The 12,826-nt window shown below is 45.2% G+C and overlaps 1 protein-coding gene across 1 annotated transcript; it reads left to right on the forward strand.

The window, feature by feature from the left end:
• Positions 1-2,561: 2,561 nt before the first annotated feature.
• Positions 2,562-6,857, forward strand: LOC133909184 (uncharacterized). Its single transcript, XM_062351506.1, has 3 exons — positions 2,562-2,905; positions 3,024-3,129; positions 6,292-6,857. Exons 1-3 carry the CDS (start codon positions 2,705-2,707, stop codon positions 6,372-6,374), a joined length of 390 nt encoding a protein of 129 aa, XP_062207490.1. The 5' UTR covers positions 2,562-2,704; the 3' UTR covers positions 6,375-6,857.
• Positions 6,858-12,826: the final 5,969 nt, after the last annotated feature.

Genomic DNA, 12,826 nt, shown 5'->3' on the forward strand with positions numbered 1-12,826 from the left:
TATCTTTTTCCGGTTGAGTAAAAGATGACTTTCGTGTTCAACAGAAATATTTCATTGTTTCCTTGATACTTTTCCGATTCTAACAATTATCATTTCCGGTTGAGTAAAGAACATGAAGATAAAAAATATGAAGAGTACATGAACTGAATGATCTATCCACTCGAAATTGAAACAAACAAAGGTAAAACAATTGTCACAATATATAATTCAACATATTTCTTTCTATACTAGAGAAAATTTCAGAAAAATTGCTTAACAAATCACACTAACTCGAGATCAAAACTTTACAAAAAAAAAACCTAATGCTTGGACTAAAACCCATGCCGCCGTCAAATACGTCGATTGAATTGATGGTGGAGACTGGAGATGCATGAACAATGGACGGGAGTGCCGATAGAGATTCCGCATGTAAAACTGCACTACTTGCACCGATGGGCGGCGTCTTGCTCGTCAGTGAACATCGGAGAGCGAGCACAACGAGACGGAGGGATTCACGTCCCTCTCAAATTACCCTACCGGTATTGGCTGTAAATCCAGATCTGGAGATTTTCGGTAGTTTATGGGGGATTACAAGGGAGAGAAGGAAACAACCTCTATTTATAGGTTAGTGGGATGGTTTTTTCCGGTTGGAGAGTAAATTTCTGGGTTTTTTTTTTTCTGATGCAAAGCGATGGTGTGTTGATTTTTCGGTTGCGAGAGTAAAGTTCTGGTTTTTTGGGTTGTGGAGAATATGACATGTTGAATACTTATTTAGCACGATGTGAGTTAAATAGTGTGTGCGTATTTTTTTTTATATGTGATGCGTATGTACTCTGTGATTGAAACATATTGTTGTTGTTATGTATGCAAATCCTGAGGCTACCCGGAATGCAAAATACTGCACCTGGGGGAGCAGGATCATCCCACACGACTATGGAAAGGAGCCTCCATGTGTGAATTGTGATAATAATTATTATCTCACGTGTTCTAGTTTGGACATGTTGGAGATATTTAGCATTATCACCCACGGCTACCGTTTGGAACCGTGGGAGATAAGGTTTATCACAGATGGTTGTGGATCAGTTGGAAATAATTAGACGATTATCTCTGATCAATAATTTGTTACGGCTCTAAAACCGTGTGAGAAGTGTTAGATAGTTATTATGGCGCTTATCTTGGAACTCCGGATTTCCTTCCATCGCACCAATCACCATATCGACTGACTTGATCTACTACGATTCTCTCGATTCGGTTACAACTGCATTTCTCTCCTCTTCATCCTATTTCTATAAATCATGCATGGAGAGATATCACCTTGGCATGTTTATATATATATATATATACACACACATACATACATATAACATGTGTCATCAAATCAATATACACGATTTCTGTGACATATTACTTCTATCGTGGTATCAGATTCTATAGGTCTTTCGACTTCCATTTTGGTTAATCTCGCTCACCGCGTTTGTCTGCGACGGAGTCTCACACTGCCTCAGGCCCCGTCAAGTGGCTACTCCACAGGGCGCCCAACATGCCCCCTCTTCCGGATGCTCCAACGGCTCTAGTCGCCGTGGAAACAGTGGCGGCAACAGCAGGAACTCCTCCGATAGTGGTAACGTTGGGTGGCCCTCCTTCTACAACCCATGGACGGGCACAATTCAGATGTGGCTGGGCCCTGGTGGCCGGTAGCCCCATCCACAGATGTCGGTCATGCTATGATAACCACTCACCCTAGTGGAGTGCCACCACAGCAGTAGGCGTTCCTGGCCGCGCCCTTGCCCATCCTCAATCGGCCCCGGGTCCTCCCACCTGGACTCCAATGTCCAGCCTTGACTCGTGAGATCAATATTCACTGGTCAACGCATTCAACAACATGACTCTTGCGCCCCCTGCCACGATAGACTAGTACATGGACTCCGGTGCGACCTTGCACAAGACATCGAACACTAGTAACCTTTTCGTATCCCATTCCCCCGGTCATATACTCCTTCATTTATTGTTGTCGATAACAGGTCACTGTTGCCCATCACCTCCACTACCTCCACTGTTCTCTCTGATTCACTTCATCTTAATAATGTTCTTATTGCTCCACACATCATTAAGAATCCTATTTCTGGTCGTTGATTTACTACTGATAATAATTGCTCTGTTGAGTTTAACCATGTTGGTATTTCCGTGAAGGATCTTCGGTTCAGGAATGTGATCGTCAGGTGCAATAGCTCCGAGCCTCTCTATCCTTTGTATCTACCAGCGTCCGTCCCCCTGTCATGTGCCCTCACCGCCGGCGCCTCCATCTCCCTCTAGCATCGTCGTCTCAATCATCTCGGTCACAAGACCCTCTCTAAATTAGCCGGTACTTGATGAGTTTTTCTTGATCTCTGTAAGAACTGAACTGTTTCATATGAAATTTGTGCGCAACTTTTATAAAATTCATGAATTCCAAACGGCCCAGCTCTTAGAGACCAACCTCACGGTCGTTTATTTGGACCGGGCCGGGCTGGGCCTCTAGCGCCGAGGCCCACAACCCACCCCAACTTCCCAATTCCCCCTTCTCTTCTCCTCTCCACCTGCTAAAAAAGCTTACACAGACTCTGCTGCAACGCGAACGCCCACCGTCTCGTCTCTCGCCCTCGGCCACCATCGCCTTTTCAGAAAGCGAGGAGAGGAGGGGAAGAGGAACGGGAGAAGTGTGCTCCGCTCCATCCGCCCCACAGGAATGTCCGACGAGGCCAGGCGCGGGGCCGCGGGCGCCGCGCAGGCGGCGCTCCGGGCCTCCTCCGAGGACCGCAAGCCGGGGGGCGCCGCGGGCGCGGCCGCGGGGTCCCCGCTGCCGGCCGCGACGGCGCACAAGATCCAACTCAAGAGCGCCGACATGAAGGAGGATATGCGGCAGGAGGCCTTCGACATCGCCCGCGTCGTAATAACCATAGCCCTCCCCCACTCTCGTGCTCTCGATTTGGTTTCCGTCGCGCCGTCCCCCCCTTGTTGACGGGTTCGTTTCTTCGTTGGGATTTGGGCGATTTTCTTTGGGCCAGGCGTTCGAGAAGCACAGCTTGGAGAAGGACATCGCGGAGTACATCAAGAAGGAGTTCGACAAGAACTACGGCCCCACCTGGCACTGCATTGTCGGCCGCAACTTCGGTAATGCTCGCGCCCCCTTCTTGGCAGTAATACTCCTTAGTACGGGTGCATGTGGGATGATTGCGCGGTTGCGACCGTGGTGGTTGATGTCTAATCTGATGTGCTTTGCGTCGTTGGTTATTCCGTGGTCGATTTCGTACGCGCTGGCCCTTAGAGGCTGGCACATGGTAGACAGAAGGCACCTTGTAAGACAGTGTTTATGCTTTCAATACAAGCCGGAGGTAACTCTGTTTTCTAAAAAAATGGTTGACAGAAGACAGAAGAGGGACATGGATTGCGTAAAGTGAAAAGGGAAAAATAGTGATCAGGTCAATTGAAGTAATACATCATTTATTTATGAAGGAATGTTCTAAGTCATACAAAATGTTCTGTATTAGACTTCACTTAATAGTTCCTTTTCACCGAATTCCTTGTGCTTATTGATTGAATTTTTTTTTTGTATTTCTAAGGCAGGCTACTTTGTACTTGAAAGTCACATCAGGAATATATCGATAATCAATGGACAATTATTTTAGAGAATTTTTTATCAATATAACAGTGCAGTATTGCTTGTTATGTCACCCCACCTGTGATCATATTCTTTATAGTTGTACATGTGTAGCATTGGATTGTTTATAGCTTGCTGATTTCTCTTCCATTCAAACTGCTTCTCTTTCAAGATATCTAGTACTTAAGTTATCATGTAGCTCCATGCCCGATATGCCTAATTATTCTAGGCAAAATTGCTCTCATACCACTCTTTTGGAGCCGATTTGCAACCATACCACTCCTTTCCCTGCTATTTCTATTTGAGCACTGGTTAGCTCCCACAACTTGCCCCATCTACCATTGCATGGTTGGATTCTTAAACTAAAGTTCTAGATCAGTCCTAGATCACCTCCCACCCTTAACCCCGTTAAAGCATCCATTGTCTTTCGTCGTCATTTCCAAAAAATCTACCACTGTGCCCACCTCCATGGCCAGCCCCTTCCTCTCCTCGGTGATGATTCTGTGGTGCGAGTGTATCCAGCCCAAGGTTCTTAAGGCAACGCCTAGGTGACAAGGTGTGCCATACCCAGGTCGCCACAGGAGCAAGGCGTCGCCACGTAGCCTTACGTGCATGCCTTCTCCAGCTCTATTCCGCCATCTCTCACCCTTTTCCGACTTGTTTCTTCCGTTGCCTGCCCTTCTCCAGACCGACTTCTGTCACCTGCCCTTCTCCCGCTGGATTCTGCCGTCACCTGCCATCTTGGGTCACGCTACCCTTGATGTTCTTGTCGTCATCGATCAGGATGGAGGCTGTGGCGGTGTGGATGAGTGTAGGAGGCAGAGGGGAATGGATTGGAGGCAGTGCTGCTCAAATGGTGAAGGAAGATGGGGTGACGAGAAGAAGCGCAATGGGAAGAAGTGAAGAGGTGGTGGCTGGGAACCCTAAATGTGTAGCTTTGGTGCCCTGTTGGGTGTGGACGTGTGGTGGGCTGAGATGGGTTGGCTTGTTGAGTGGGCTGAAACCCTGCGCTGACCTATCTCTCTTCACATCCTCGATAATTTCTCTTCTAATTTTCCTCTAGCGTGAATATTCTACCGCATGTATGACGTCGCCTAGGCATCCATCTAAATCGCCTAGTCCGTAAGAAGGGGGTGGGCCTCCACGCCTTGCCTTACCACATTAAGGGCCTTGATCCAGCCGCGGTTTTGTGTCGCTCTCCACCGGTTTCGACTCTAAGGCACAGCTCCGTGGCAGGCAGCCGCCTCATCGCCTCCCTAATAAGCTAAGCGCCAAAACAAGCATGAGCAGGGGGTCGGTGAAACCAAGCCACCACCGCAATGGCGGTTGTTTGTTTGTTTGTGTTTCAGCCTTTCAGGCATCGTCATAATATAGCTATCACTGAAATCCTCACCTTTATGATGGGATTTTTTGTTCTGCTCCACCACTTGTTATTTTTTTTTTTGGGTTTGCTACTGTAGTTCTCACAATTGGTCTGATACCACTAGTTACAAAGTTTCCTTCGGATTTTGCCACTGACACGGCTAGGAAGACTGGACCAAAGGAGAATGACTGAATGCCCCTTTTGAATGGACGCATGATTTTGCACTAAAAGTAGGTGGCAAAATGCAAAAGATTTTCACAACCAATGGCATAGAACCAAGTGGCTGTTGTTGCAATATCTGAATCCCACATCTTTTTTGCTAATTAACCTCTTCTTTATATTTGGCATTCTTTTATTTTTGCCACTGTCAATTAGTCCAAACTTCGCAACACTTCAGCTTATCAATATGAAGAGCAGGGCCAAAAAGGGAACCATGTCACTCTTCTCTAGTCAAATTGACCTTTAGTAGCACTCCTCCCACCCTAAAAGGGCTACTTATGTCATGAAAACTTAGTCCTTCTCATCTGGCACTGGCTTCGTTTGATCTCTTCTGTACATTGTTATATCTTATCTCATCTATACTTATGATGCCCATATTGACGCAGTATGAGCTGTCAAATCACATGCCTGATGATTCTCGAGTGACCTTGTGGCTGCAGAGCATGTCATACACTCACAACTGACTAATATATATCACAAACTTAATCTAAAACACAATGACGAGCTGTCTTTCCAGATGTTCTATTTGACTCTACTAGCATAGGACTATGAGAGAAATCTTGTCTTTAATTGCTTCTCATATTCTTGTAGGACTAGGAAGTTCAAGAAAAATTCAATTAGCGGTTAGAAAGAGTTACAATCATAGGATATGACAGGCACAATATATCATCTTCTGCCCTTGGTTGACGTTTATCTACCACCTTGTTTACTATGTCTACATACCATGTGAGTGACAAACTAATATGGATAGTTATTCTAGCAGTGAGCCACAACATAAGCGCAGTCCTGCTGGAGTTTCTCTGATAAATTTGGTTTGGATTTGTTGATCCAAAGTCAAAAACATCTAGTTGCTCCAGTTTCTCTGGCATGAGCTCAAGGGTGAGCCTCCAAAGCAAGATCCTAGTATATGCTTTAATTGTGGACTATCTAATTCTGATAACTGATGAACTTTAGTGGCATATGTTTTCGCTTGGGAATGGAAAAGTTAGCTGAAAGGATTGGAATTCACTTATGAACCTGTTTCGTTTATCATCGTCCACTGTATACATATTGAATGCCAACATTTTTGCTAAGCATTTTTTGTCCATTGCAGGTTCATACGTGACGCACGAAACAAACTACTTTGTGTATTTTTACATCGATTCTAAGGCCGTCTTGCTATTCAAGTCTGGGTGATTGGCACGGCTGATGCGAGCACCTTTGCATGCCTCCATCCTATTGCTCTCCTATATGTCCCCTTTTCTCTGAGTCGTCTGCAGCCAAGCTGGAAACCGGGAAATTTATGAGCCTGCATGTTGATGTATCAACGACGGATTATTTCCGTATTCCAGCAATGCAAGATCAGATTGTGTATCTGTTTTACGTCTGATACATCTAGGTGTTGTGAGGACATTGTCTTATTGCAATATGATTGCCAGAAAATTGGACGAACAGTTGTTGCCGACCAGGTAGACTTCCTCTTATCCGTCTATGATTGCTTGGAAAATAAGTCTTCTTGCTGTGCCCATATATGCGGTTCATACAGTGGGTGATATGAGTACAGTCGCAAATTGTTAAGCCCTTGTGTGAGTACTATGTATGGGCTGTGTATATTTGAATGTATTCATAGGCCTGTGGTCCACATAATAATTCATTTTCATCTAGATTCAGCGGGCATAAGCTAGTACACAGGGTTGTTTTGCATTTATCCCAGAGCTTCTTACTATGGTTCTGTCATGAATGTCGAATCGAAGTTCGTGTACATAGATACTAAAGTTCGTCAATTTTGATCAAAATTGGCCTCCGCCTTAAGTTGGAGTTTTTATGTTTGCCCCGAAGCCAAACCTTGCCTTAATTCTCTTGGGCAAGTTGATCAAATTTGTGGAGTATGTATTCCTAGCCATAGCTTTGCTAGACCAATCTTTTCAATTGACTTCCGCATGTTGTAGACATATGGGGTTGTGGGAAGATTGCTTCCTGTTCAGAACCAAGAATTTTACCAAAAAGTGGCACAAATGTAACGAAATTCTTTTCTAAGTCATCCACTCCAAACAATCGTTCCTACATTCTGAGTCAACTTATCTTTGTACTGCAGCTGAGTTCAAAGATAGGCATCTCAGAGCGTCACACGAGTCACATTTCGAACATATAGATTCTAGTGTATCTCCAATGGGCACCAAAACACATACTTTCAAGAATCTCCTACAGTTTCCTCAGGAAAAAGGTAACTCTTCTTTTACTGAAAGCTATGCGAAAACTAGAAGTACATAATATCAGTGTTGGGGAAGCAAGGTTTAAAATAGCAGCGAGCAAGAGTAGAGACAATCTGCAAATTGGGCTAAAATATTTCTTAAAGCATCTCCTTGGGCAACTGATACTAACACAGATCACCTCTACAGAGTCGTAAACAAAATAAATTTTGCACGACGGAAGTCACGCAAATGACCTGCACCGTTCACCTTGGAATCTCGGCGGCCACTCGAGACAATCTGCAATCTGACTCTGCCTTTGCACGATCGCGTTTGGTCGATCTAGTAAGGCTGTAGGGTGCAATGCCTAGTTTTTGGTAGGCTAATCATCATGTGAGCACCACCAGCTGTCCTTGGAATTTTTTTTAGTAGTGGTAGTAATCAGAAATTGAGCCCACGTATCTAATCTTCCCTAAAAAAATCCACGTATCTTCCCTAGGGAATTGAGTGGAATTGAGCTTGTGTAGATGTGTAGTCCTACATCCATCCAGGGGAATCGGATCCACTGACTTCACCCACTGGTGAAGTCAGGTGACTTCGAACGTCTGTAGACCGTTGGATCACAGATGAATGGATCAGATGCACTGCTACAGTATAAAGGAACAGTAAATTATGCTACAGTAAATCGACGTCAGAGAACTGTTCATCTACTCACGAATTACTGTTCACTCGTGACTTCATCACGCTGAAGTCAGGGATCCGGATCCCCATCCAGGTGCACCAGCCCCAGTACACAAAAAAAGTAGTCCTATCTACCTGATGCAATGCCATTGATCTCCATACATTGCACCCAGCCCTCCATATCTTCCCTAGTTTGTCCTCCAACACAAGCCAGGAGCATGAGTTGCAGTGTTGCACATCCAGGTCAATCTTTGCAGCCACATCAGTATCTATCCTTGGTCATTGTGCCATTCAAATAAAGAGCAACTTGGCTTAATCACAGCTCACAAAGCAATTAGCGGTATGGCAAGTATCTACTACTACGACCGGTCTGCTAGACTCCTACTACGTACTATCAGTGGATCACACATTCCCAAGGACACGATGGAGAGGAGGGCGTGGAGGAGCAGTTCTTCTCCTGCCGGAGCAGCCGCCTGCGGTGGAATGCGCGGCGCCGAGGGGAAGCGGCAGGGTCGGGTGCGACCGTCGGCACAGGGCCGTGCTGTTCCTCTGCCTGACCGCGCTGCTGGTGTTCCTGCCGCTAGTCCTGCCACCGCTGCCGTTGCTGCTGCTGCTGGTGCCGGTGGGGCTCATGGCCGTCCTGCTGGCGCTGGCGCTTGTGCCGTCCGACGGCATAAAGATCTGGATGGGTAGACTTAACTTCTAGGGAATTGAGCCCACGCAAGCCGGCCCACACCGTACGGCTTTTCTTTCCCTTTTTTATGCTGGAGTATCTTGGCAGTGTCATGGGATAACTGGTCCAGCTCCCTTCATCTTCGCGATGCTTCGATGCCGACGTGCGCGTAGTACACGACAAACTCCTCTCCATCGGCAGTAAAATTTTGAGTTCACTGTCAGGTTCGTCTGGGCTCGTACGCACAGGTTGACGAGAAGAGCTGGGGAGTGAAAGTTTTGGTAAAGCGTTTCAACCCTCTCGGGCCGCGTCTGCATGTTTATATATACAAGGAAAAGCCCCACGGCGTGGCTCATACAGATATGTGTTCGGCTGATTCAAAAAGAGATAAACTCTATCCCTAAGAAGTAATACAACTCAAATACATCAATCTATCTCATATCAGAACAGATCTGAACCAAACCGAACTCAACGATATCTCGTATACAACTGAAACTCTAACACTCCTCCTCAATCATAACTTATCTAAGTTAAGATTGCGTCTGAAATCTTCTAATTTCCGAACAGTAAGTGGTTTAGTGAAACCATCTGCAAGCTGATCTTCTGACGATATAAATCTTATATCAAGCTGCTTGTCTGCCACCCTTTCTCTTACAAAATGATAGTCCACCTCAATATGTTTAGTCCTTGCATGAAATATAGGATTAGCTGATAAGTAAGTTGCTCCTAGATTATCACACCAAAGACAAGCTGCCCTAGACTGAGGAATACCAAGTTCTTTAAGAATAGTCTGAACCCATATGATCTCAGCTGTAGCATTAGCAAGAGACTTATACTCTGCTTCTGTACTGGATCTAGATACAGTAGCTTGTTTACGAGCACTCCAAGATACAAGATTTGAACCCCAAAACACAGCAAATCCTCCTGTAGATCTTCTATCATCTAGACATCCTGCCCAGTCTGCATCAGAAAAAGCACTCACCAAAACAGAGGATGACCTACTAAACTTGATTCCCATTGATTTAGTATAAGAAATATATCGTAATATTCTTTTGACTGCTGTCCAATGTAAAGATGTCGGTGCATGAAGAAACTGACAAACTTTATTTACAGAGAAAGCAATATCTGGACGTGTTAATGTCAAATATTGTAAAGCACCAACAATACTTCTGTACCTGGTCGAATCCTCATCGGACAACAGATCACCACTGGTTATTGATAGTTTTTCTGACGTTGACAAAGGAGTGGTTACAGGCTTACATTGCTTCATTCCCACTCGTTCTAACAGCTCAGAAGTATATTTTTCTTGAGTAAGGACAATACCATCTTTAGTTGTTCTCACTTCAATTCCCAAGAAATAATGTAAGTCACCTAAATCCTTTAGAGCAAAATCATGATTCAAGTCTCGAAGAAGAGCTTCAACAGCTTTTTTCGAGGAGCTCGCCACAATAATATCATCCACATAAATAAGTAAGTATATCATAGTTCCTCCTTTATTGTAAATGAATAATGACGTATCTGCTTTGGAAGCAACAAAACTTAGCTGCTGTAATTTCGCACTAAGTCTAGAATACCATGCTCGAGGTGCCTGCTTTAGTCCATACAATGCTTTATCAAGTTTGCAAACATAGTTAGGACAGGAGTAATTTTCATACCCAGGTGGTTGTCTCATAAATACTTCCTCCTCCAGAACACCATGAAGAAACGCGTTCTTAACGTCCAGCTGTCGGAGGCACCAATTTCTGGAAACTGCAACAGATAATACAATTCGAATTGTTGCAGCTTTTACAACAGGACTGAAAGTATCCTTATAATCAATACCATAACGTTGCTTGAATCCTTTCGCTACTAAACGAGCTTTATACCTGTCAACAGTTCCATCAGCTTTTCGTTTTATCTTGTAAACCCACTTGCAATTAATAATATTGCTGGCATTTTTAGGAGGAACCAAATGCCACGTTTTATTATTCATTAGAGCAAGATATTCTTCGTCCATTGCCTGTTTCCATCTGTGATCCCCCATTGCCTCTTGGAGACTCTGAGGTTCCATCATTGTACTAATAAGCCCATACCGTATTGTACCGTCATGAAATATTTTTGGTTTAAAAATATTATGTCTCGAACGAGTAACCGGTCGTAGATCTTCAGATGTGTCAGAATTCAAAACATCAACAGAAGAGTGTACGGGTACCTCTGTCGGCAGCTCCAGGTGTTCTGCAGCAGACTGGACAACACCTGGCGACAATTCCCGAGATGACAAAGTATGGGCGCGGGATGCAGTTGGTGAAGCTTGGTCCCGTGGTGAAGCATAAGGTGGATGTGACAGAGGCTGGTCCGAGTTCGGCGCGGATTCTTGAGGCAGAGCAGGTGCAGAGTCCCGAGACGGAGCAGGCGTGTGATGACCAGCATGGGCGAACGGAGCAGTCGCGTGATGACCAGTATGGGCGCCGTCAGGACGGGCGCGGGCGGCGCGTGACGCGTCAAGTTGGGCGCCAGCGCGTGCATCGGGATGGTGCTGATCAGTATGGGCGCCGTCCGGACGGGCGTCAAGTTGGGCGCCAGCGCGTGCATCGGGATGGTGCTGATCAGTATGGGCGCCGTCCGGACGGGCGTCAAGTTGGGCGCCAGCGCGTGCATCGGGATGGTGCTGATCAGTATGGGCGCCGTCCGGACGGGCGTCAAGTTGGGCGCCAGCGCGTGCATCGGGATGGTGCTGATCAGTATGGGCGCCGTCCGGACGGGCGCGGGCGCGTGACGAGTCAAGTCGACGACGACCAAAGCGATCCCAAGACGGAGACAGGTCTGAACCGCCCCCGGTGTCGTGCCTGGATCATCTGTGGAATGAAAAACTGAAGCACCAGAAGACATAAAATCACCTGATTCAATCTGTGCATCACCTTGCTCTGCTTCAAGCACTTCATTAGGCATGTTAGTGTCTATTGTAATATCCCCAGAACGATCACGATTGAGCAAAGTAGGATGAAGGAGAATTTGATTTTTAAGTTGGGCTCCAGCGTTGGGACGAAGGAAGGAAAAAGGAAATATAGTTTCATCAAAAACTACATCTCTAGAGATGTAAACACGACCAGTTGGAACATCAAGGCATTTATAACCTTTGTGTAGATAGCTATACCCAAGAAAGGTACATCGAGTAGATCGAAACTGGAGCTTTCTTGTATTATAAGGTCGGAGATTTGGCCAGCATGCACATCCAAACACACGAAGGGAGGTATAATCAGGCTTTTGACCAAACAGTCGTTCCATGGGAGACTCAAAATTGATGATTTTGGATGACAGTCGATTAATAAGATAGACTGCTGAGAGAAAGGCTTCGTCCCAAAATTTTAATGGCATGGAAGCATGAGCAAGCAGGGCAAGACCAACCTCTACAATGTGACGATGCTTTCGTTCAGCAAAGCCATTCTGTTGATGGGCATGAGGACATGAGACATAATGTGATATTCCTACCTTTTTAAAGAAGGAATTTAATTTTTGGTATTCACTTCCCCAGTCAGTCTGCATAGTTATAATTTTCTTGTTGAAGTGTCGCTCAACATTTTGTTGGAATTCATGAAATCTACTGAAAACATCAGATTTGTTCTTCAGAAGATATATCCAAGTAAACTTACTATAATCATCAATAAAACTTACATAGTAGTTATTCCTTCCAACTGAGGTAGGTGCAGGTCCCCACACATCAGAAAAGACAAGCTCTAGAGGAAACCTAGACATACTTGACGATCTAGGATAAGGGAGCTGATGACTTTTAGTTTGTTGACAAGCATCACACACTAACTCTTTACTCGATTCTTGGAACCAAGGTAAATTGCTACTACTAATAACCTTTTGAACTATGACTGATGAGGGATGGCCTAAACGACTGTGCCATCGTTCGGATGACACCTTGACTGCACTAAGGGATTGTGTTGCTGAGGGAAATTCCTTCAAGGCTGGGAGAGGATAGAGACCACCTCTACATCTACCTTGCAGAAGAGTTTTCTTCGTTGCTTGGTCCTTTACCAAAAAGAAATCAGGATGAAATTCGAGATAAGCATTGTTATCAGAAGTAAGTCGATGAACAGAAACTAGACTTTTTTTGGCTTTAG

This window comes from Phragmites australis, chromosome 1, assembly GCF_958298935.1.
Source record: "Phragmites australis chromosome 1, lpPhrAust1.1, whole genome shotgun sequence".
Lineage (NCBI taxonomy): Eukaryota > Viridiplantae > Streptophyta > Magnoliopsida > Poales > Poaceae > Phragmites > Phragmites australis.

Bases quoted from the DNA above. Each gene is read 5' to 3' on its own strand.
- LOC133909184 (XM_062351506.1), top strand. From the start codon at position 2,705: ATGTCCGACGAGGCCAGGCGCGGGGCCGCGGGCGCCGCGCAGGCGGCG. The intron at 2,906-3,023 runs GTAATAACCATA...TCTTTGGGCCAG, and splicing joins CCTTCGACATCGCCCGCGTC to GCGTTCGAGAAGCACAGCTT. The intron at 3,130-6,291 runs GTAATGCTCGCG...TGTCCATTGCAG, and splicing joins CATTGTCGGCCGCAACTTCG to GTTCATACGTGACGCACGAA.